The sequence below is a fragment of the Hemiscyllium ocellatum genome, chromosome 28 (genome assembly GCF_020745735.1).
Source record: "Hemiscyllium ocellatum isolate sHemOce1 chromosome 28, sHemOce1.pat.X.cur, whole genome shotgun sequence".
Lineage (NCBI taxonomy): Eukaryota > Metazoa > Chordata > Chondrichthyes > Orectolobiformes > Hemiscylliidae > Hemiscyllium > Hemiscyllium ocellatum.
The window spans coordinates 1,353,856-1,380,085 of record NC_083428.1 but is presented as its reverse complement, the minus strand read 5'-3'; the positions used below and the strand labels follow the sequence as shown (position 1 = coordinate 1,380,085).

Here is a 26,230-nt window from a genome sequence, read left to right as displayed (position 1 = left end):
GATGCCACCCACAACATGCAGCACTCTGTCAGCTACAGCATGGGGAATATCTGCCTGGACCTAGTGCTCATGTCTTGGGCTAGATTTGCAAGCTGTAGGTTATAGCTGTTGGCATTTGAGACATATGGGTACTGGATGCAGACAGGTGCCAATCATTAACATCTCTTATCTATACACACAACATGAGAAAAGTCTTTTGTGGTGCAGTGGTATTGTCCCTACCTTTGAGCCAGGAGGCCCATATTCAAGCCCCACTTACTCCAGAGGTGTATCAACATCTCTGAATAGATTGATTAAAAACTGAGCTTTCACTTGGGCCCCTGCCATGTCTGTGCTGCTTATAAACCTTCCTGGTCACCGTTATATTATAGGAAAGATGTGGATGCTTTGGAGAGGGTTCAGAGGAGGTTTACCAGGATGCTGCCTGGACTGGAGGGCTTATCTTATGAAGGGAGGTTGACTGAGCTCGGACCTTTTTCATTAGAAAAAAGGAGGAGAAAAGGGGACCTAATTGAGGTATACAAGATAATGAGAGGCATAGATAGAGTCGATAGCCAGAGACTGTTTCCCAGGGGCAGAAATGGCTAACACAAAGGGTCATAGTTTTAAGCAGGTTGGAGGAAAGTATAGAGGGGATGTCAGAGGCAGGTTCTTTACACAGAGAGTTGTGAGAGCATGGAATGCATTGCCAGCAGCAGTTGTGGAAGCAGGGTCATTGGGGACATTTAAGAGACTCCTGGATATGCATATGGTCACAGACATTTGAAGGCGCATACATGAGGATCAGTGGTCGGCACAGCATTGTGGGCTGAAGGGCCTGTTCTGTGCTGTACTGTTCTATGTTCTATGTTCTATGTTCTATGTGGGTCCACACCTACTCCTTTCTGACTCAGAGAACATGACATTTCCACTGGAGCATCACTGACATTGTGGAAACGTACAGCATCCGGGAACGCTATTTTAAAATTATGAACATATCTCAAAATGTCCATTCCTGTGAAGCGTTTGCCAGGATCAGCAAAAGGGAACAGGAAATCTGTTGAAAGTGATAATGTGTCTACCACAGGGATCGAGACACAAACGGTGTCACCCTTCCATCACACTAATTGCTACTTTCGGCTGCATAGGATACATTTGTTTTCTTAAATTTAATTAACGACAGTAATTATATGGTATATAATAATCAGTTTGATCCATTATGTCTGGATTTTAGCCTCTGTGCTAACCAGGATCCCACTGAATGACAGAGCAGAATTAATGGGCTTATCCTCATGGTATTATTGCTAGACTGTTAATACAGAAATTTAGCTAATGTTCTGTGGGACTGGGTTCAAATCCCACCACAGAATGGTGGAATTTAAATTCAATAAAAATATTTGGAATTGAGAATCTACTGATGATCATGAAACCATTGTCAGGAAAGGACCCGTCTGGTGTCCTTCAGGGGAAGAAATCTGCAAACCTCACTTGGTTGGGTCTATGTGGTTGACTATGACCTGCCCTCTCAAATGGCCATGGCAGTTCCATGGCAGCTAGAGATGGGTAATAAATGCTGGCCAGCCAGCAACACCCAGCTGCCACCACTGCTCCACCGTCTAATGGTCAAACACTGGCCAAGCAGTTAGGTATAAATTGGTGACAAATATTAAAAAGTGAAAAGAGATGCTGAGGTTCCAAAGCTCCACAAATACTGAGCCAAATTCATATCTTTATTCCCTGAGCAATAAAGTCATCTAGTCTTAGAATCATAGCCTTAGAGAGTCATAGAGTATTGTATCAGAGTGTCATAGCCTCAGAGTCATAGAGTCACAGTCACAGAGACACAGAGACAGAGACACAGATACACAGGGTCACAGAGACACAGAGACACAGAGACAGAGACACAGATACACAGGGTCACAGAGACACAGAGTCACAGAGACACAGAGTCACAGATACACAGGGTCACAGAGACACAGATACACAGAGTCACAGAGACACAGAGTCACAGAGACACAGAGACACAGGGTCACAGAGACACAGAGTCACAGGGACACAGAGACACAGAGACACAGAGTCACAGAGTCACAGATACACAGAGTCACAGAGTCACAGGGAAACAGGGACACAGAGACACAGAGTCACAGATACACAGAGTCACAGAGTCACAGATACACAGAGTCACAGAGTCACAGAGTCACAGGGACACAGAGTCACAGATACACAGAGTCACAGAGTCACAGAGACACAGAGTCACAGAGTCACAGGGACACAGACACAGAGACACAGAGTCACAGAGACACAGAGTCACAGAGTCACAGATACACAGGGTCACAGAGTCACAGAGTCACAGGGACACAGATACACAGAGACACAGAGACACAGAGACACAGAGTCACAGGGTCACAGAGACACAGATACACAGAGTCACAGATACACAGGGTCACAGAGACACAGAGACACAGAGTCACAGAGTCACAGGGACACAGATACACAGAGACACAGAGACACAGAGTCACAGAGTCACAGAGACACAGAGTCACAGAGTCACAGGGACACAGAGACACAGAGACACAGAGTCACAGATACACAGGGTCACAGAGACACAGATACACAGAGACACAGAGACACAGAGTCACAGGGACACAGAGACACAGAGTCACAGAGACACAGAGTCACAGATACACAGGGTCACAGATACACAGATACACAGAGACACAGAGTCACAGGGACACAGAGACACAGAGTCACAGATACACAGGGTCACAGATACACAGAGACACAGAGACACAGATACACAGAGACACGGAGTCACAGAGTCACAGAGACACAGAGACACAGAGACACAGAGTCACAGAGACACAGAGGCACAGGGTCACAGAGACACAGAGACACAGAGACACAGAGACACAGAGTCACAGAGTCACAGAGTCACAGATACACAGGGTCACAGAGACACAGAGACACAGAGACACAGAGTCACAGGGTCACAGAGACACAGAGACACAGAGTCACAGATACACAGGGTCACAGAGACACAGAGTCACAGGGTCACAGAGACACAGATACACAGAGTCACAGATACACAGGGTCACAGAGACACAGAGACACAGAGTCACAGAGTCACAGGGACACAGATACACAGAGACACAGAGACACAGTCACAGAGACACAGAGACACAGAGTCACAGAGTCACAGGGACACAGAGACACAGAGACACAGAGACACAGAGTCACAGAGACTCAGAGACACAGAGACACAGAGTCACAGAGTCACAGGGTCACAGAGACACAGAGACACAGAGACACAGAGTCACAGAGACACAGAGACACAGAGACACAGATACACAGAGTCACAGAGTCACAGAGACACAGAGTCACAGGGACACAGAGTCACAGAGTCACAGAGACACAGAGACACAGAGACACAGAGTCACAGAGTCACAGGGTCACAGAGACACAGAGTCACAGGGTCACAGAGACACAGAGACACAGAGACACAGAGTCACAGAGAGATGGTGTCATAGAGTCTGTAGCGTCATAGCCTCAAAGAGTCTTGGAGTCACAGAGCTGACTTTGTTTACCTGGGAGAACGTGACTAATAGGCCAGTTTCCGAGATTTATTGTTTACATATCCAGAGAGAACAACACTGGAGAGTATATCCTGATGCAAATAAATTGATTGCAGATGGAATAGGAGAAGTAGAAAAAGGAATTCATGGAATAGCTGAAGGTGGTAAATATTTGAGTATTGCAAAAAAGGGCACAATTTGTCGAACATTTTTGCCTCATACTCATGAGGATAATTCACAACAAGAGAAAACCAACTTTAATAATTTATACGAGAGTGCTGATTTGTTAGTAAGTAGACAATGATTGACAGTGATGTTGCCATTGTAAATGAACCAGTTAAGGCCTGAGATGCTGCCTGGCCTGCTGTGCTTTAACCAGCAACACATTTTCAGCTGTGATCTCCAGCATCTGCAGACCTCATTTTTTACTTACAGTTAAGGATGATTGACAGTTAACTGCCAGGCTTTGTTTAAATGTTAAATCCAACAGATTGATTCTAATTGGCTTAGACATGGCTCTGAAAAATTATGTTTGAATTGAAATGAATGAATTCTGCTAAATTGAAAATGTGCAGTGTGTATCCAATCAGAACTCTCCTCTCATCCACACCAAATGTTGTTTTCCTCTTTAAACTGGTATTTCTTGCAAATTGTCCTGATGAGTGTAAAATGGAATGCTTTCACAAGATGAGGCCTTTTTTGTCAGCAGTATCCAAGTTCTGTACTATTTCTATCAGAAAGTAAATATTTTGGGATCAGGAGTTACATTTAATGGATGGACTAGAATCCCTCCAGATAATCAGGAGTTAGTTTACAGAGTGGAGCATTACACAGTGATATCATTGGGAACTGATGTTGTGATGTCATTGGGAACTGATGTAGTGATGTCATTGGGAACTGATGTAGTGATGTCATTGGGAACTGATGTGGTGATATCATTGGGAACTGATGTGGTGATGTCATTGGGAACTGATGTAGTGATGTGATTGGGAACTGATGTGGTGATGTCATTGGGGACTGATGTAGTGATGTCATTGGGAACTGATATGGTGATGTTATTGTGAACTGATGTGATGTCATTGGGAACAGATGTAGTGATGTGATTGGGAACTGACGTGGTGATGTCAGTGGGGACTGATGTGGTGATGTCATTGGGGACTGATGTGGTGATGTCATTGGGAACTGATGTGGAGATGTCATTGGGAACTGATGTGGTGATGTCATTGGGAACTGATATGGTGATATCATTGGGAACTGATGTGGTGATGTCAGTGGGGACTGATGTGGTGATGTCATTGGGAACTGATGTGGTGATGTCAGTGGGGACTGATGTGGTGATGTCATTGGGAACTGATGTGGTGATGTCATTGGGAACTGATGTGGTGATGTCAGTGGGGGCTGATGTGGTGATGTCATTGGGAAATGATGTAGTGATATCATTGAGAAGTGATGTGATGTCATTGGGGACTGATGTGGTGATGTCATTGGGGACTGATGTGGTGATGCCATTGGGAACTGATGTAGTGATGTCATTGGGAACTGATGTGGTGATGTCAGTGGGGACTGATATGGTGATGTCATTGGGAACTGATGTGGTGATGTCATTGGGAGCAGATGTAGTGATGTGATTGGGAACTGATGTGGTGATGTCATTGGAGAATGATGTGGTGATGTCTTGAGAGCTGCCACACTGAGAAGTTGGATCACTCCGTGTTGTGAATTCCACAGCGGGGGAATCTAAGACCGGTGAACATCATTATTTTTCATCATTATATTTTTAAAGCGTTTTTTTCCCTTTTCAGCTCATTCTCTCGAAGCCAATTATTTTCATGCTTTCATAAGTTAGACTGAAATGATGGGAATTCCTGTTCATGTGTCAGCTCTTTCTAATATTTAGCTGCAGGTTTTCCAAGCAGTTCTCACAAATTCCTTCAGTTGGGATTATAATTGGGGTTCTACCAATTTCCTCCTTGTTTTTCCCTTCAGCTATTCCTGTAGGATTTGGGACTTGCAGGAAATGGAAAAGCACAGCAGGTCAGGCAGCATCTGAGGAACAGGAGGGTCAACTTTTCGGGCATAAACCCTTCATCAGGAATGGAAGAGGTGGGTTGAGGGTGAGGAATGAATGGAGCTGAGAAATAAATGGAGGGTAGGTTGGAATTCCTCTCCAGCGACAGATTCAACACAGACATCTATTTCAAACCCACCGACTCCAACAGCTACCTGCACTACACCTCCCCCCATTCTCCCCTCTTGTAAGAACACTACCCCTTGCTCCCAATTCCTCTGCATCCACCATATCTGCTCCCAGGAGGAGCAAATCCACTCCAGAACATCCCAGATAGCCTCCAACTTCAAGGATTGAAATTTCCCCTCCCATGTGGTCAACAACACCCTCCAATGCATCTCAACACATCCCGCACTTCTGCCCTTGAACCCCACCCCACAAACCTCGACAAGGATAGACACCCCCTCCCCCGGTCCTCACCTTCCACCCCACCAATCTCTGCGCTACAGCAATCATCCTCCACCATGTCCACCCCCTACAGTTAGACCCCACTACAGAGATGTATTTCCCTCCCCACCCCTATCAGCATTCTGCAGAGATCATTCCCTTCCTGATTCCCTCGTTGGGTCCACGCGCCCCCAAGGAATGTTTTAGGGAAATGCACCAAATAACCCCACCACCCCATGGCCAAACACTTCAACTCCCCTCCCACTCCACCAATGACATGCAAGTCCTGGGCCTCCTCTTCCGCCAAATCCAAGCCACCCGACACCTGGAGGAAGAATCCCTCAGCTTCCGCCTCAGGACCCTCCACCCCCACGGTAACAATGTGGATTTCCCCAGTTTCCTCATTCCACCCCCCGGCACCTTATCCCAGATCCAACCCTCCAACTTGGCACTGCCTTCTTGAACTGTCCTACCTGTCCATCTTCCTTCCCACCAATCTGCTGTACCCTCCTCTTTCCCACCTATCTGCTGTACCCTCCCCTCTGACCTATCACCATCACCCACCACCTGCATCTACCTATTGCCTTCCTAGCTACCTTCCCCCCAGGCCCACACCCTCCTATTTATCTCTGAGCCCTATATCCGCACCCACCCCAAAACGTCAATTCTCCTGCTCCTCGGATGCTGCCTGACCGGCTGTGCTTTTCCAGCAACACATTTTTCAACTCTGACTCTCCAGTATCTACAGTCCTCCGTTTCTCTCTGAGTTGTAGGAAATGCCTTGTTAATATTTATTATTCAAGTGTTGCATCATTCCTGCTGCAAGATAAATGGCAGGATCAGGGAGAGCAGGAAAGAGGGCGGATTAAATTCCACCAATATTTCCCAACTTTTGGAAAGCAAGCTTACAGCTTTAGCCCCATCTCCTAATGGTCCTTTAAATTCCGAAAATCCTTTCCAGAAGTCTGGATCCAATAGATAAAAGATATCAAGCTGTTAATGTTTATTCAGCTTGAAGACATTGTTCAGCGAGCTGCTTCCTCCAGCGGGTCCACTGCTGAAAGCTGGGCACTCTCTCCAGAGGCTGCTGCGGTGCTCAGAAGCTGAAATTGAAGCTGACTGAGATGAAGTGTACGTTGTTGCTGCTGACTCCGTTGTTAATCCTACCTGCTGTACCAGCTGACAGCTCTGTGGATTATGACGGTAAGAATTTCCTGCTTTCATTCCTGCTGAGATGTAACAAGATCGCATCAGCTGCGCAGCCACTGAGTTTGAGGAGTGTTTGCCAATGTTTTTTACATCCCACAAAATCAGGATCAGGAAATGCCTGCAATGAGCTTTCATTCAGAGTAACATAAATGATTGGATGTGAATATAGGAGGCATGGTTAGTAAGCTTGCGGACATCAGGTGCAGTGGACAGTGAAGAAGGTTACCTCAGAGTACAACGGGATCTTGATCAGACGGGCCAATGGGCCGAGGAGTGTCAGAGGGAATTTAAATTAGATAAATGGGAGGACCTGCATTTTGGAAAAGCAAATCAGAGCAGGATTTATACACTTAATGGTAAGGTCCTAGGGAGAGTTTCTAAACAAAAAGACCTTGGAGTGCAGGTTCATAGCTCCTTGAAAGTGGAGTCGCAGGTAGATAGGACAGTGAAGAAGGCGTTTGGTATGCTTTCCTTTATTGGTCAGAGTATTGAGGACAGGAGTTGGGAGGTCATGTTGCAGCTGTAAAGGACATTGGTTAGGCCACTGTTGGAATATTGCGTGCAATTCTGGTCTCCCTGTTATAGGAAGGATGTTGTGAAACTTAAAGAGTTCAGAAACAATTTACAAGGATGTTGCCAGGGTTGGAGGATCTGAGCTATAGGGAGAGGCTGAACAGGCTGGGGCTGTTTTCCCTGGAGTGTTCGAGGCTGAGGGGTGACCATATAGAGGTTTATAAAATCGCGAGGCGCATGGATAGGATAAATAGACTAGTTCCTTTCCCTGGGGTGGGGGAGTCCAGAACTAGAGGGCATAGGTTTAGGGTGAGAGGAGAAAGTTATAAAAGAGACCTAAGAGGCAACTTTTTCACGCAGAGGGTGGTACGTGTATGGAATGAGCTGCCAGAGGATGTGGTGGAGGCTGGTACAATTGCAACATTTAAGAGGCATTTGGATGGTATATGAATAGGAAGGGTTTGGAGGGATATGGGCCGGGTACTGGCAGCTGGGACTAGATTGGGTTGGGATATCTGGTCAGCATGGACAGGTTGGACTGAAGGGTCTGTTTCCATGCTGTACATCTCTATGACTCTATGATTCTAAAGGCTGTCACAGAACTGTGGTTAATAACAGGATAAAAAGGGCTGCACCGAGCAGGAGAGAAAACTATCCAGCCAGCCAGAGAGAGGAAGGGAGAGCAGGGAGAGGAGGGAGGGGAAGGAGAGGAGGGAGAGGAGGGAGGGGAAGGAGAGGAGGGAGAGGAGGGAAAGCAGGGAGAGGAGGGAGGGAGGGAAGGGAGAGGAGGAAGAGCAGCGAGAGGAGGGAGTGGAGAGAAAAGAGAGAGAAGACGGAGAGGATGGAGAGCAGGGAGAGGAGGGAGGGGAGAGAAAGGAGGGAGAGGAGGGAGGGGAGGGAGGGGAGGGAGAGGAGGAAGAGTAGGGAGAGGAGGGAGAGCAGAGGGAGGAGGGAGAGCAGAGAGAGGAGGGAATGGAGGGAGGGGAGAGAGAGGAGGGAAAGGACGAGGCTGGTAACAAAACAGGTGAAGAGCTGGAAAAGTTTGGACTTTAGTATTGAGGTGATTTGGGCTGGATTGGGGCAGGGGAGAGGGAAGGTTCCAGAAGTTCTGGTTTGTTCAACATCTCTAAGGGAAATGTCAGAAACACCACTGGCACTTGAGATTGGGAGTGGCGACTGTGGACAGTGAGGCTCTGAGGACTCACCAAGAGAATGATAATATCTCACAGTCAATGTTCCTGAAAGGAAGGAAGTGATGGGCTTCTGAAAGATGAACTGATAACAGGGCAGCCCTCTGGAGACAAGCTAATGATGGCAATGGAATCAAATTTGTAAAGTTTGAAAAATGTTTGCTCAGAGTGAACTTGCAGAAATATTACACAATGAACAGAAGGACGGAGCAGGGACGAAAGTGAGTGGAAGTTAGAACAGCAACTGAGCTGTGGGATAAACACAGCCTGTACGTGAGCTGGATCTTCAGTCTCACTCCCTCCAATAATGCTCCTGGTGTTAAAGCTAACTGTCATGCATCAGTCTGAAGATATTATCTAATCCATCTGGTCAGAGGTGGTATGACATCCCTCTGAACCTGGGTATCCAGGCTCAGAGGTAAGGACACTATCACAGAGACACAAATGCCCTATACACCTGTCTGAATAAAACTGTTTATGGTTTGATCCACACAATGTAATGTGTTCCTGAGAATTGCTGGATGGTTTTATATATAACAATCATTACATAGAGTGAGCAAATTGAAATGAGATTGTTTGATCCAGTTTACATGGGCAGGGCTTTGGAATAGTCTTGCAGACAGGCTGTGTGTAAAACAGCTGCAGTTCCCTATCAGTCTGTGAATGGACTTCAGCGTCAGGTCTTTCAATTCCCCTGGTGACTCTTTGTTACCCGATCTTGTTTGAGGAATAGTTTATAACTCCCGCACACCAACCCTTCCTGCCCCTGGTAATAAAACCTGTTGATGTCACCGGATCATTACCGACCATGCCACAAACAATGTCTTCCTGCATTACAATAAATATTAAAACATGAGAACATAAGGACTAGGAGCAGGAGGAGGCCACTCAGCCCTTCTAGCCTGCTCTGACATTCAGTACAATCATGGCTGATCTCAACTCAGCCTCAACTCCCCTTTCCTGCCCACTCTCCATAACCTTTCACCCATTATTCATTGTTTGCGTCCTCCTTACACTTACTCAATGTCCCAGCATCCACTGCACTCTGGGGGAGTGAATTCCGCAGACTCACAACTCTCCGAGAGAAGTAATTTCTCCTCAACTCTATTTTAAATCTGCTGCACCTTACCTTAAAACTATGACCTCTCATTCCAGATTGACCCACATGAGAAAACATGCTCTCGACATCTGCTCTGTCAATCCCCTTTAGCATCTTACACCCCTCAGTTAGACCTCGTCTCATTCTTATAAACTCCAGAAACTATCGGTTTAAACTTCTACATCTCTCCTCATAAGGCAAACCGCTCATCTCTGGGATCAATGCAGTGGTCTTCCTCCAAACTGCCTCAAATACAACTCCATCCCTTTTCAAATGAGGGTAGCAAGGCGTACACTATACTCCAGGGGTGGTCTCACTAAGGCCTTTTACAGTCACTGCAACAATGTGTAATTACTCGTTTGCTAATACAATCAGGATTACATGATTTTAAGTATTTTTATATGTTAATTTTAATTTTATTTTAATGTTTTTCTCAAAGTATGCTGTGAATTAACGTATCTTGATTTATTTGTGTCATTATCACAATTTGACACATCGCCTTGACAATTTATTGATTAAAAAATTTAGCAAAATTTGACACTTTCCTAAGAAGAAAAGGATTAAGAGGAAATGGTGAGCAGAAAATTGTACAAAAGACCTGGATTAGTCATTTCATTGTTTTCTGCTGTTAAACACATGTTTAATATCCAGCAGGATTCAGTATTTAATTATTGACACAACACTCTGAATGTGAGGAACCCAGAGCACAGCTTCCAAACAGCTTTTGGACAGATAAAGCAAGATGTAACTGTGCAGTTTGGGAGTTGGGGTTTGGGGATTTTGTAATGAAACCCTGAAATGGTTAATGGAGTTGGCACTGTGTGGGTGAGAGTGAGACTGACTGAGCACAGCGGCTGTATGATGGCCATTTGTCTGGAGCCGGAAAGAATGCCAGATACTGTCAGAGATGGGGGGGAATGTCATAATAATGTCACCAGATTAAAAGTTCAGGGGTCACAGGCTACTCCCCTGGGAACGTGGGTTCAAATCCCACAGTAGCAGCTGGGGTGGAATATAGATTCATTTCATAAATCTGAAAATTGAAGCAATGATCAAATATCAGAAAACCCATCTGGTTCATTAACTGTCCTTTAGAGATGGAAATCTGCCATCCTCACCTGGACTGGCCTACATGTGACTGCAGACTCACAGCAATATCATCACTCTTAACTGCTCTCTGAAACAACCGAGTGATCGACTCAGTTTAAGGACAATTAAAGATGAGTAATAAATGATGGTCTGGTCAGAATGCTGACATTTCCTGAATGATTAAAGGATATGGTAGACAACCCAGTCTTGATTCTGGTGCTTGGGGAATGGCTGTTTTCGGTCTCAAATGCAATGACCCTGAAACTGAGAATATCCAACAGAGTTTGGGTTGAAAACAACTTTATGAAATAAAATTCTGCAAGGAATAGGATTGTGAGAGGAATGGTTTAAGCTGAAATCATGGGCCTGTGGCTGAGTGAGTGAGGTTACCATGAAGGCCAGAGAAGCTATTCCTGCAGGAAATACAGGCCTTTCCTGTAGAACAACTGGAAATCATCTGGCAGCCACATTGAATGGTGTTTGTTTTTAAAATGTCAAAAAGGAAGTCGCTTTGCGCTAGTGCTAGAGTCATAGGAACGATAGATAGACATTAAACTGGATATTATTGGAAAATTAACCAAAATGACTCAAATTTCCTGGAAATGACGACCATGTGTTTATCAAGTTCAAAACATACCATCACCACAACAGAGATCCTACTCCTGATCCCTCACTGTCATTCCCAACAATTCAATCTTCTTCGGGTATTCAACCGCTAGTGACTGTCAATTTTTTTCAGCATCAGGCAGAACCTCCAGAGTAAAGCTCCCTCTACACTGTCCCCATCAAACACTCCCAGGACAGGGACAACATGGGGTTAGATACAGAGTAAAGCTCCCTCCACACTGTCCCCATTAATACACTCCCAGGACAGGGACAGCACAGGGTTAGATACAGAGTAAAGCTCCCTCCACACTGTCCCCATCAAACACTCCCAGGGACAGGGACAGCATGGGGTTAGATACAGAGTAAAGCTCCCGCTACACTGTCCCATCAAACCCTCCCAGGACAGGGACAGCAGGGGGTTAGATACAGAGTAAAGCTCCCTCTACACTGTCCCCATCAAACACTCCCAGGACAGGGACAGCACGGGGTTAGATACAGAGTAAAGCTCCCTCTACACTGTCCCATCAAACACTCCCAGGACAGGGACAGCACGGGGTTAGATACAGAGTAAAGCTCCCTCTACACTGTCCCCATCAAACACTCCCAGGACAGGGACAGAGTCAGGGACAGGGACAGGCACAGAGACAGGGACAGGCACAGGGTCAGGGACAGAGACAGGGACAGGGTCAGGGACAAGGACAGGGACAGGGACATGGACAGGGACAGGGTCAGGGACAGGGACAGGGACAGGGACAGGGTCAGGGTCAGGGTCAGGGACAGGGACAGGGTCAGGGTCAGGGTCAGCCACAGGGACAGGGTCAGGGACAGAGACAGAGACAGGGACAGGGTCAGGGACAGGGACAGGGTCAGCCACAGGGACAGGGACAGGGACAGGGACAGGGTCAGGGACAGGGTCAGAGTTAGATAAAAGCTTCTTGTAATCTTTTAAATTGAACGTAAAGGCTCTCTTTAATCTTTCCAACTAAACGTGAAGCTTCCTTTGTACTGACCCCATCAAAGACTCCCAGGACAGGTCCAACATAGCATTAGACACACAGTAAAGTTCCTTCAAATCATTCAGTTTAACTATCCAAAATGTGTATAGTCAGTATTTATTTGTGGGATGTGGGTGTTGCTGGCTGGGCCCAGCATTTACTGCCCACCCCTCGTTGCCCCTTGAGAAGGTGGGGTTGACCCACAATGCTCTTCGGGAGGGAATTCCAGGACTTTGACCCAGTGACGGTGAAGGAACAGTGATGTATTTCCAAGTCAAGATGGTGAGGGGAACTTGCAGGGGGTGGTGTTCCCATGTCCTTCTGGATAGAAGTGGTTATGGGCTTACAAGATGGTGTGGAAGTAGTTTTGGTGAATATCCTGCAGACTAAGACACACCGCTGCTTCGGAACGTTTGTGGATGAGGTGCCAATTAAATGGGCTATTTTGTCCTGGATGTTGGGGAGTATTCCACCAGATTCCTTGTGCCTTTAAGATGGTGGACAGGCTTTGGAGAGTCAGGCGGTGAGTTACTGCTGTGGTATTGCTTGGAGAAAGTGAGGACTGCAGATGCTGGAGATCAGAGTCTAGATTAGAGTGGTGCTGGAAAAGCACAGCAGGTCAGGCAGCATCCGAGGAGTAGGAGGATTGATGTTTCAGGCTCAAGCCGTTCAGAGGGGCTTCTGCCCGAAACGTCAATTCTCCTGCTCCCTGGATGCTGCCTGACCAGCTGTGCTTTTGCAGCACCACACTCTCCAACGCAGTATTCTCAGCCTCTGAGCTGCTCTTGCAGCCACAGCGTTGATGTGGTGAGTCCAGCTGAGTTTCTGATCAATGGTAACCCCCCAGGATGTGATGGGATTCAGTGATGATTACACCATTAAATATTAGGGGATGAAGATTAAACTCTCTCTTGCTGGTGATGGTCATTGTCTGGCATGTGTGTGGCGTAAATGTTACTTGCCACTTGTCGGCCCAAGTCTGGATATTGTCCGGGTCTTGCTGCAATTGAGCATGGAGTGCTCCAGTACCTGAGGAGTGGCAAATGCTGCTGAACACTGTGCAATCATCAGGGAACATCCCCCCTTCTGACCCTGTGATGGAGGAAAGCAGCTGAAGATGGTTGAGCCTAGGAAGCTTCCCTGAGGAACTCCTGCTGAGATGTCCTGGAGCTGAGATGACTGACCTCCAACAGACACGACCATCTTCCTCACTGCCAGGGATCACTCCAACCAGCGGAGAGTTTCCCCCCTGATACCCATTGATTCCAGTCTGGTTAGGGCTCCTTGATGCTATGATATGAGACTGATGGAGCAGTAATTGACCAGGTTGGATTTATCCTGCTCTTTTTGTACAGGACATACCTGGGCAATTTCCCACATTGTTGGGTACATTTGTAACCGTACAGCTGGAACAGCTTGGCTCGGGGAGGGACATATTCTGGAGCACAAGTCTTTAGTATTACTGCTGGAATATTGTCAGACCCTTTTGTAGAAACAAGTGTCTCGAACCGTTTCTTGATATCACATGAATTGAATTGGCTGGAGTAAAAAATGAGGTCTGCAGATGCTGGAGATCACAGCTGCAAATGTGTTGCTGGTCAAAGCACAGCAGGTTAGGCAGCATCTCAGGAATAGAGAATTCGACGTCGAATTCTCTATTCCTGAGATGCTGCCTAACCTGCTGTGCTTTGACCAGCATCACATTTGCAGCAGTTGAATTGGCTGGAGACTTGTCCCTGTGATGCTGGGAACCACTGGAGAAGGCCGAGATGGATTATCTACTCAGCACTTTTGGCTGAAGATTCCTGAGAAAGCTTCAGTCTTATCTTTTTCACTGATGTGTTGGGCTCCTCCGTCATTGAGGCTGAGGATATTTGTGGAACCTCCTCCTCCAGTTTGTGTATCGACCAAACGGCTGAACAGCTGATGCCATTTCCCCACCCTCCGTCTGGGCCTCCCCCACCTGGACAAGGTGACCTCAGTCAGATTACTGTTCATAGACTTCAGATCTGCATTCAACACCATCATTCCTCAGCAGCTGATTGGAAAGCTGAGTCTGCTGGGCCTGAATACCTCCCTCTGTAACTGGATCCGGACCTCCTGACTGGGAGAGCTCAGGCAGTCTGGATTGGGAACTGACTCCAACACCGTCACACTGAGCATGGGGGCCCCCCCCAGAGCTGTGTGCTCAGTCCACTGCTGTCCACCCTGCTGACACACGACTGTGCAACGATGCACAACTCGAATCACAGCATCACGCTCACTGCTCACACTCCTGTGGGTGGGTCTCAACAGCAGGAATGATGAGTCAGCAAACAGGGAGGAGGTGCAGAGGCTAACGGGCCGGTGCGGAGCCAACAACCTGACTCTGACCGTGGACGAGACGGAAGAGATGGCTGTTAACTGTAGGAGGGCACGGAGCGACCACTCTCCCCTGGACACCGACAGCTCCCCCGGGGAGATCGTGAACAGCACCAAATTTCTAGGGGTCAACCTGGTGGAGAATCGCTCCTGGACCCTCCACCCCAGCTCCACAGCCAAGAAAGCCCAGCAGCATCTCTACTTTCTGCACAGGCTGAGGAAAGCCCATCCCCCATCTCCCCCCCCACCCCCCACATCCCGCGCCCCCCCACCCTCATCACATTCCACAGAGGGTTCACTGAGACTACCCTGAGCTGTTCCATCGCTGCCTGGTTCAGGAATTACACTGCCTCAGATTGTAAGACCCTATAACGGACAGTGAGGACAGCTGAGAGGATCATCAGGCTCTCTCCCCCCCCCCCCCCCCCCCCCCCCCCCCCCCCCATTACAGACACTTACACCACACACTGCATCTGAAAGGCTCAGAGTATTGTGGAAGACCCCACACACACCTCACTCAAACTCCTCTCCCTCCTGCCGTCTGGCAGAAGATACCGGAGCGTTCGGTCTCTCACGGCCAGACTGTGCCACAGTTTCTTTCCCCCCTCCCCCCCCCAAGCCATCAGGCTCCTTAACACGGTATGGCTGGACTCTTTACCATCAGAAAGTCTTTGCATGACTTTGAATTGCTGCTAGAAAAATGCCTATTATTTATCATTCTTCCATTACACTGTAACTTGCGTGTTTTGTGCTTCTTATGCACTTCGAGTGTGTAGTTTGTGCTGTCCATGTAGCACCCTCAGGTCTGGCAGAACGCTGTCTCAGTTTTACTGTCTCAGTTGTACATGGGAGAAATGAGAAATAAAAGTTACTTGACTGCAGTGAGAGGTTTCATTGCCAACCACCATTCATGACGTGATGTGGAAGAACTGCAGAGCATCGTCCTGATCCACTGGTTGTGGGACTGTTCAGCTCTGTCTATCACTTGCTGCTTCTGTAAGTAATCCTGTTTGGTTGTTTCACCAGGTTGTATTTCAGAAATGCCTGGTAGGAGCTGCTCCTGACGTGCCCTCCCACACTCTCCATTGAACCAGGATTGATGTCCTGGCTTGATGGTAACGGTTGAGTGGGGGATATGCCGGGCCATGAGGTTACAGATTGTGCTGGAGTACAGTTCAGCTGCTGTCGATGGCCCACAGCGCCTCATGGATACCGTTCATGGGTTGCAAGATCCATCTGAAATGTATTCCAATTGGCACACACACAATTGGCAGCTACTTGACCACATCATTGTCCACATGAGGAACCACTAGGATGTTTTCCAGCAGACCCTGCCAGGAGCTGACCACTGCTGGACTGGCCTTTGCTTCACTCAGGCATCTATCACCATCAGCCTGGCCTGTATACACCAACAGCAACAGGGAAACTGCGGCAGGCCATTAAAGGTCAATGGAGTGTGAAGACAGACAGACTCAGACAGCCCTGCGCTCCCCGGCCAGGATACACAAACAGTGTCCAATGCATCATCTTCAGGAGATTGCTGTGAAGACTCTCAATGTTACCTGACCAGGAAAAACTGAGTTAAAAATCACACAATACCAGGTTATAGTCCAACTGGTTTAATTGGAAGCACACTAGCTTTCGGAGCGACGCTCCTTCATCAGGTGATTGTGGAGGGCTCGATTGTAACACAGAATTTATAGCAAAAATTTGCAGTGTGATGTAACTGAAATTATACATTGAAAAATTGATTGTTTGTTAAGCCTTTCATCTGTTAGAATACAGCGATAGTTTCACTTCTTTCATGTGTAAATCACAAAACCCTTTTTTTAAAAAAGTTGCATTCTCGGGTTAGTTGTTAACAATGGTGATAGCTAGACAATATGTTGAAGGTGTTAGCCCCCTGTGTTCTCTGTCTATGACCTGATGTTTAGATTGATTCTAATCTAAAAAGTGAGATAACGGAGTTTTACATAAATTCGTGCAGTTTTTGAACTCAGAGTGTATGCAGTTTTTGAGCAAAGTACAATGTAACTCTGCAAGTACAAATTCACCCCACAAAATATATGTGTGCATGAGGGTCTTTGTCTGTCTGTGTGTGTGTGTCTGTCTGGGGTGGGGGTTGTGACTGTGAGAAAGTGTGTGTGTGTGTAGTGAGTGCAGAGTGTCTTAAGTCTGTGAGGGGGTGCATGTGGGAGTGTGTGTGTCTATAAGGGTGTGTGTGGATGTCTGTGTGCGTGTCTGTGTGTACCTGTGTCTGTGTGCATGTGAGAGTGTGTGTAGTGCAATGGTGGTCACCTGTAATGTGACATGAACCCGAGGTCCCGGTTGAGGCCCTCCCTATGGGTACCGAACTTAGCTATCAGCCTCTGCTCGGCCACTTTCCTCTGCTGCCTGTCCCGAAATCCACCTTGGACGATGGCCACCCGAATGTCCAAGGCTGAATGTCCTGGACCGCTGAAGTGTCCAGCCTCGGACGTTCTGGTGACCATCCTCCAAGGTGGACTTCGGGACAGGCAGCAGAGGAAAGTGACCAAGCAGAGGCTGATAGCTAAGTTCGGTACCCATAGGGAGGGCCTCAACCGGGACCTTAGGTTCATGTCACATTACAGGTGATCACCATTGCACTACACACACACACACTCTCACATGCACACAGACACACACACACATACACTTTCTCACACTCACAACCCCCACCCCAGACAAAGACCCACATGCACACATATATTTTGTGGGGTGAATTTGTACTTGCAGGGTTACATTGTACTTTGCTCAAAAACTGCATACATTCATGTAGAATTCTGAGCTCAAAAACTGCACGAATTTATGTAAAACTCTGTTATCTCACTTTTTAGATTAGAATCAATCTAAACATCAGGTCATAGACAGAGAACACAGGGGGCTAACACCTTCAACATATTGTCTAGCTATCACCATTGTTAACAGCTAACCCGAGAATGCAACTTTAAAAAGAAGGGTTTTGTGATTTACACATGAAAGAAGTGAAACTATCACTGTATTCTAACAGATGAAAGGCTTAACAGACAATCAATTTTTCGATGTATAATTTCAGTTACATCACACTGCAAATTTTTGCTATAAATTCTGTGTTACGATCGAGCCCTCCACAATCACCTGGTGAAGGAGCGTCGCTCCGAAAGCTAGTGTGCTTCCAATTAAACCAGTTGGACTATATCCTGGTGTGAGATTTTTAACTTTGTACACCCCAGTCCAACACCGGCATCTCCAAATCAGGAAAAACTGAAATTAATTCAATGAGAAAAAACAGGAAATCCTGGAGCTACAAAAATGCAACCACAAGTTGTTGCTGAACTGCAGCTAACACTTCGGGGAAAAGACGTCGATCTCCAGACAAACGAAACTGTTTAAAAAAGCCTATGATCTGAGCAAAGGATTGTGGGTGGGAATGGAGATGCAGCAACTCCATGACAGCAACTTATTCCAAACCACCCGGAGCTCCGAGCTCAAAAACCAAACCCAAAAATATCTGAGGACAGAGATACACATGATCCCCCCAACTGCAATGTTCTCAAGCACTCTCTCAGCGCTGATCCTCCGACAGTGCACACTCCCTCAGCACTGACCCTCCAACAGTGCGGCACTCCCTCAGCACTGATCCTCCGACAGTGCACACTCCCTTAGCACTGACCCTCCGACAGTGTGGCACTCACTCAGCGCTGACCCTCCGACAGTGCACACTCCCTCAGCACTGACCCTCCGACAGTGCGACACTCACTCAGCACGGATCCTCCGACAGTGCGGCACTCCCTCAGCGCTGACCCTCTGACAGTCCGGCACTCCCTCAGCGCTGACCCTCCGACTGTGCGGCACTCCCTCAGCGCTGACTCTCCGACAGTGCAGCACTCCCTCAGCACTGACCCTCCGACAGTGTGGCACTCCCTCAGCACTGATCCTCCGACAGTGCGACACTCCCTCAGCGCTAACCCTCCGACAGTGCGGCACTCCCTCAGCACTGACCCTCCAACAATACAGCACTCCCTCAGCACTGACCCTCCGACAGTGTGGCACTCCCTCAGCACTGACCCTCCGACAGTGCGGCACTCCCTCAGCGCTAACCCTCCGACAGTGCGGCACTCCCTCAGCACTGACCCTCCAACAATACAGCACTCCCTCAGCACTGACGCTCCGACAGTGTGGCACTCCCTCAGCACTGACCCTCCGACAGTGCGTCACTCCCTCAGCACTGACCCTCTGACAGTGCGGCACTCCCTCAGCACTGACCCTCCGACAATGCGATGCTCCCTCAGCACTGACCCTCTGACAGTGCGGCGCGCCCTCAGCACTGACCTTCCGACAGTGCAGTGCTCCCTCAGCACTGACCCTCTGACAGTGCAACACTCCCCCAGCACTGACCCTCCGACAATGCGATGCTCCATCAGCACTGACCCTCTGACAGTGCGGCGCGCCCTCAGCACTGACCCTCCGACAGTGCAGTGCTCCCTTGGCACTGACCCTCCAACAGTGCGGGACTCCCTCAGCACTGACCCTCCGACAGTGCGGGACTCCCTCAGCACTGACCCTCTGACAGTGCGGGACTCCCTCAGCACTGACCCTCTGACAGTGCGGGGCTCCCTCAGCACTGACCCTCTGACAGTGCGGGGCTCCCTCAGCACTGACCCTCTGACAGTGCGGGACTCCCTCTGTGTTATCAGAAAGGAATTTTTTTTACTTCGGTCTTTTTTTAAAAGAATCTGATCAGAAATGTTATTACACAAGTGTGGAGCACATGGGACTGGCCGCTGATCCTCCTAGCCCAGATAAAGGGATACTACCACTGCAGCACGAGAGGGCTTTCAAAGCCCACTTCTTTTCCTGACTGTTGCTTTGCAAGGTACTCTCTGGGTCTGCTTTTCTGAGCCGCTATGGGACACAGTCTGGCGGTTCATAAATCTGTTTTACCCAAATCAGCTGTCATTAATTGCATGTTTGATATTTTACAGTGGGACCAAAAGTGACATTTATGATAATGTTTGGGCTCGGCTTTGAAACATAAAAATGAGAATGGCAGTGGCTGAAGTATTGATTCTTTAAAGGGTGTTCGTTAATGCTCAGGACAATAGGATGGATTGGATACTGCTTTAAGGGAACTGTCTTTGGCACTGTGGGCCGAATGGTCTCCTTTGGTATTTTAATACATTAATTTTGTCATTAATGTGATAATAATATGTTAATTTTTTTGTCTTTTCTGTTATTCTATTTAGACTATGATGATTACTCCGATAACGGGGACCCACCAGCTCCCCCAGTGAAGGGTTCAATCCCGAGCACAGCTGATATCATGAGGACGTTTGCTGCTGAGCGTAGAACTCTGAATGGTTCCAATGACACGGTGTGGGTGGTGCGTGAAAGAGCCTCACAGTTACTTACTGGACCCCTCACCACTGCCACCATCCCAGCTCTCTACACCCTGGTCTTTGTCATCGGCCTCCCATCCAATGGCCTGGGGCTTTGGGTCTTGGCGACCAGGGTCCGCAAATTACCGTCCACCATCTTCCTGATGAACCTGGCTGTAGCTGACCTGCTCCTGTGCCTTGTGCTGCCGTTCAAAATTCACTATCACTTCCTGGGCAACCACTGGCTCTTTGGTGAGGCTCTGTGTCGGACAATGACGGCCTTCTTCTACGGGAACATGTACTGCTCCGTCCTGCTGCTCACCTTCATCAGTGTGGACAGATACTTCGCTCTGGTCCACCCGTTTCTCTCCAAGCGATTCCGGGGCAATGGCTTCGCTGTCCGGAGCTGTTGTGTGATTTGGCTGCTTGTTGTCGTTGCCATGTTACCGTTTCTCCTCCGTAGACAGACCTATCCAATCCAGAACCTCAACATCACCACCTGCCATGATGCCTTACCCCTGGAAAGTCTAAATGACTATTTCTTCTATTATTTTGTGTGTCTGGTTGGTTTGGGCTTTGTAGTTCCTTGCTGTGTGACAGTGTTTTGCTATGGCTCTGTCATCTGGACCCTGATCCAGACAGAGAGACGCTATGTCCATGCTGCAGTGCTCACAGGGCTCATCCTGCTGGTGTTTGTGGTCTGCTTTGCCCCTAGTAATTGCATTTTGCTCATTCACCACTCAGAGTACCTGCAGCACCAAAGCAGTCAGCTGTATATTTATTACATGGTGAGTCTGGTGCTCAGTAGCTGCAGCAGCTCCATCAACCCCTTCATTTATTATTATGTTTCCGATGAGTTTCGAGCCAAAGTGAAACGTGTCATTTACTGTCAGAAAGTCAAAGACAGGACCTTCTCAGGTAAAACGTCTCAGGAGCTTCTGTCTACAAGCACCTACTCACCATCCACACGGACCACAAGCTCCACAAGGAACAGTTCCAAAAACTGAACCCACCCAAACTCTGCTCCCAGTACCTCGCAGGCCCAGACACACCACCAGTTGGAAAACAATCCCAATCAGTCAATCCAAACAGATTCTGAATCCCCCAATGTCATCATTTTGGAATTTAGAAAATACAAGTGTTCTGGTGTTGGGGGGGGGTTGGGGGTTGTGGGGGGGCGGGGGGGGGGGGGGGGGGGAGGGGGAAGGGGATCAGGTTCGGCTCCAAGCCCCTGACGCAGTCCAGCTGCGCTGCTCTCAGACTCCTCTCCATGGGACCGGCCTGGCCCCAGTTACTCGATGCTCTGTCAGTCTGACTCGTACAGGGTTACACCACCTGCAGCAGCTGGTAATGAGCCTGTAATTCCTAATCCAGACATAGGGACACTACCGCTGTGCCATAAAGTATCTGTCCAGATTTGAACTGGGATCACAGGGCACCCCCTACCCCCCACCCCATTCACCCTCCCTTCCATCCCCTACTGTCACCCCTCCCCCACTCCCCCCCACTATCCATCCTTCTCCCTCCCCATGTCCCTCCCCCTCCCTCCCCCACTGTCCCTCCCCCTCCAACCCCTACTGTCCCTCCCCCTTCCTCCCGCACTGTCCCTCCCCCTCCCTCCCCTACTGTCCGTCCGCCTCCCTCCCCCACTGTCCCTCCCCCTCCTTCCCCTACTGTCCGTCCCACTCCCTCCCCCACTGTCCACCCTTCCCCACTGTCCCACCCCCTCCCTCCCCCACTGTCCTCCCTCCCCCATTGTCCCTCCCTCTCCCTCCCCCACTTTCCCTCCCCCTCCCTCCCCCATTGTCCTCCCTCCCCCACTGTCCCTCCTCCCCCACTGTCCCCCCTCCCCCACAGTCCCTCCCCCTCCCTCCCCCAATGTCCCCCTCCTTCCCCATTCCCCTCCCCCCCGCCCCACTGTGCCTGCACCCCACACCCCCTTCCCAGTCAAGCAGATTGGCTCAGATTTCAATCCCTCGAAACATGTTGAGGGGGCTGGCTGGGGTAGTGGGGCAAGTTAAACCCCTAGTCTGTGCTCCCCCCACCCCACTGCCTGGGGATGGACTGGGAGGTTGTAAAATTGAGTACCTGCTACAACTTACTTTTCAACGATTGGGCAGGAATTTAGAAGGGTATGTAATTCACTCTGTGACTGTTATTATTCTTATAATAGACCTGTATCTCACAGTATTGCATTAGAACTTGTATAAACTCAGCTTCACACAGCCTCTGTGTTTGTTTCATTCACTGTTGGGTGGAATGATCAGGCAGTCAACGTTGATCTCTCACTGTCATCAAATCCCTACAATGTGGAAACAGGCCATTCAGCCCATTGAGTCTACACTAACCCTCCAAGGAGCATCCCACCCAGACCCACCTGTTACCCTGCACTTTCCATGGCCAATCCACCCGAACCGGCACATCTTTGGACTGTGGGAGGAAACCAGAGCACCCGGAGGAAACCCACGCAGACACGGGGAGAACGTGCAAACTCCACACAGTCAGTCACCTGAGGCTGGAATTGAACCTGGGTCCTTGGCACTGTGAGGCAGCAGTGCTAACTACTGAGCCACCCTGACACTGGCCCAGCTGGGGCTTTGAATATGATACCAAGTTTGAATCTTGAGGCAGCCCTCCAGACAAACCACTGAAACCCAAGAAAAATGGAGTTAGCCCGCACAATATCAGCCGAGAGGATCTGTACCCCCAGGCCATTCCAAGTATTCCCAGTATAAAGCAGCTCCCTTTCACAGACAGAATCCCAAGTCCCTATTCTGAGGAAGGGTCACCAGACCCTAAACATTACCTCAGATTTCTCTGCACAGATGCCGCTAGGTCCTGTTGAGCTTTTCCAGTAATTATGGAGTTTGATCCCACAGTTGATCTGTGTTGCTTTTCACTACTTTCTCAGAGTAGACGGTGAAGATAATTAAAATTGTTCAATGCAGCTTTCCCAGACATTACTTACTAACCACAAAGTCCAAATCCAGAGAAGCCCAGACTCACATGGATCTGCATATTTCTGTAAACATTCCTTTAAAAGCTGGTCAGAAAATCATTTGTGGGACACCCTGGGTGATAGCCAGGAAATCCCAAAGCCGTGAATATCATTGCCAATAAAATTCAAGGCATCAGTGGGAGGCAGAGGGATAAAAAGATGGAAAAGGATAGACCAGATCTAAAAGTCGAAGTTCTAAATTGGAGAAAGGCCAATTTTGACGGTATTAGGCAAGAACGTTCAAAAGCTGATTGGAGGCAGTTGTTCGCAGGTAAAGGGACGGCTGGAAAATGGGAAGCCTTCAGAAATGAGATAACAAGAATCCAGAGAAAGTATATTCCTGTCAGGGTGAAAGGGAAGGCTGGTAGGTATAGGGAATACTGGATGACTAAAGAAATTGAAGGTTTGGTTAAGAAAAAGAAGGAAGCATATGTCAGGTACAGACAGGAGAGATCGAGTGAATCCTGAGAAGAGTATAAAGGCAGTAGGAGTATACTTAAGACGGAAATCAGGAGGGCAAAAAGGGGACATGAGATAGCTTTGGCAAATAGAATTAAGGAGAATCCAAAGGGTTTTTACAAATACATTGAGGACAAAAGTGTAACTAGGGGGAGAATAGGGCCTCTCAAAGATCAGCAAGGTGGCCTTTGTGTGGAGCCACAGAAAATGGGGGAGATACTAAATGAATATTTTGCATCAGTATTTACTGCGGAAAAGGATATGGAAGATATAGACTGTAGGGAAATAGATGGTGACATCTTGCAAAATGTCCAGATTACCGAGGAGGAAGTGCTGGATGTCTTGAAATGGTTAAAGGTGGATAAATCCCCAGGACCTGATCAGGTGTACTCGAGAACTCTGTGGGAAGCTAGAGAAGTGATTGCTGGGCCTCTTGCTGAGATATTTGTATCATTGATAGTCACAGGTGAGGTGCCGGAAGACTGGATATTGGCTAACGTGGTGTCACTGTTTAAGAAGGGTGGTAAGGACAAGCCAGGGAACTATACACCGGTGAACCTATAGATCGGTAGTGGGCAAGTTGTTTTGAGGGAATCCTGAGGGACAGGATGTACATTTATTTGGAAAAGCAAGGACTGATTAGAGATAGTCAACATGGCTTTGTGTGTGGGAAATCATGTCTCACAAACTTGATTGAGTTTTTGGATAAGTAATAAAGAGGATTGATGGGGGCAGACCAGTGGATGTGAACTATATGGATCTCACGGAATACAGGGAGAACTAGCCATTTGGATACAGAACTGGCTCAAAGGTAGAAGACAGAGGGTGGTGGTGGTGGTGGGTTGTTTTTCAGACTGGAGGCCTGTGACCAGTGGAGTGCCACAAGGATCGGTGCTGGGTCCTCTACTTTTTGTCATTTACATAAATGATTTGGATGCGAGCATAAGAGGTACAGTTAGTAAGTTTGCAGATGACACCAAAATTGGAGTGTAGTGGATAGTGAAGAGGGTTACCTCAGATTACAACAGGATCTGGACCAGATGGGCCAATGGGCTGAGAAGTGGCAGATGGAGTTTAATTTGGATAAATGTGCATTTTGGGAAAGCAAATCTTAGCAGGACTTATACACCTAATAGACCATAGACAATAGACAATAGGTGCAGGAGTAGGCCATTCAGCCCTTCGAGCCTGCACCGTCATTCAATGTGATCATGGCTGATCATTCCTAATCAGTATCCGCTTCCTGCCTTATCTCCATAACCCTTGATTCCACTATCTTTGAGAGCTCTATCCAACTCTTTCTTAAATGAATCCAGAGACTGGGCCTCCACTGTCCTCTGGGGCAGAGCATTCCACACAGCCACCACTCTCTGGGTGAAGAAGTTTCTCCTCATCTCTGTCCTAAATGGTCTACCCCGTATTTTTAAGCTGTGTCCTCTGGTTCGGCACTCACCCATCAGCGGAAACATGTTTCCTGCCTCCAGAGTGTCCAATCCTTTAATACTCTTATATGTCTCAATCAGATCCCCTCTCAGTCTTCTAAACTCATGGGTATACAAGCCCATCGCTTCAGTCTTTCAGTGTAAGGTAATCCCTCCATTCCAGGAATTGACCTCGTGAACCTACGCTGCACTCCCTCAATAGCCAGAATGTCTTTCCTCAAATTTGGAGACCAGAACTGCACACAGTACTCCAGGTGTGGTCTCACCAGGGTCCTGTACAGCTACAGAAGAACCTCTTTGCTTCTATACTCAATCCCTCTTGTTATGAAGGCCAGCATGCTATTAGCCTTCTTCACTACCTGCTGTACCTGCATGCTTACCTTCATTGACTGGTGTACAAGAACACGCAGATCTCTTTGTACTGCCCCTTTACCTAAATTGATTCCATTTCGGTAGTAATCTGCCTTCATGTTCTTGCCACCAAAGTGGATAACCATACATTTATCCACATTAAACTGCATCTGTCATGCATCTGCCCACTCACCTAACTTGTCCAGGTCACCCTGTAATCTCCTAACATCCTCCTCACATTTCACCCTGCCACCCAGCTTTGTATCATCAGCAAATTTGCTAATGTTATTACTACTACCATCTTCGATATCATTAATATATATTGTAAAAAGCTGCGGTCCCAGCACGGATCCCTGCGGTACCCCACTGTCACTGCCTACCATTCCGAAATGGAGTCATTTATCACTACCCTTTGTTTCCTAACAGCCAAACAATTTTCAATCCAAGTTAGTACTTTGCCCCCAATACCATGTGCCCTAATTTTGCTCACTAACCTCCTATGTGGGACTTTATCAAAAGCTTTCTGAAAGTCCA

General features: G+C 48.0%; 1 protein-coding gene across 2 annotated transcripts in view; it reads left to right on the top strand.

Moving 5' to 3' along the window:
• Positions 1 to 21,614, top strand: part of LOC132829180 (proteinase-activated receptor 4-like) — a 37,053-nt gene extending 15,439 nt beyond the window's left edge. Inside the window, exons 1-2 of one of the 2 annotated variants that reach the window (XM_060846538.1) lie at positions 7,016 to 7,209; positions 20,315 to 21,614. In XM_060846538.1, the coding sequence (XP_060702521.1) occupies positions 7,131 to 7,209; positions 20,315 to 21,453 (1,218 nt within the window). In that variant the 5' untranslated portion in view covers positions 7,016 to 7,130 and the 3' untranslated portion in view covers positions 21,454 to 21,614. Of the gene's footprint in view, positions 1 to 7,015; positions 7,210 to 20,314 lie in introns of those variants that run through there. The other variant, XM_060846539.1, reaches the window with a different exon arrangement.
• The last annotated feature ends 4,616 nt before the right edge of the window (positions 21,615 to 26,230 follow it).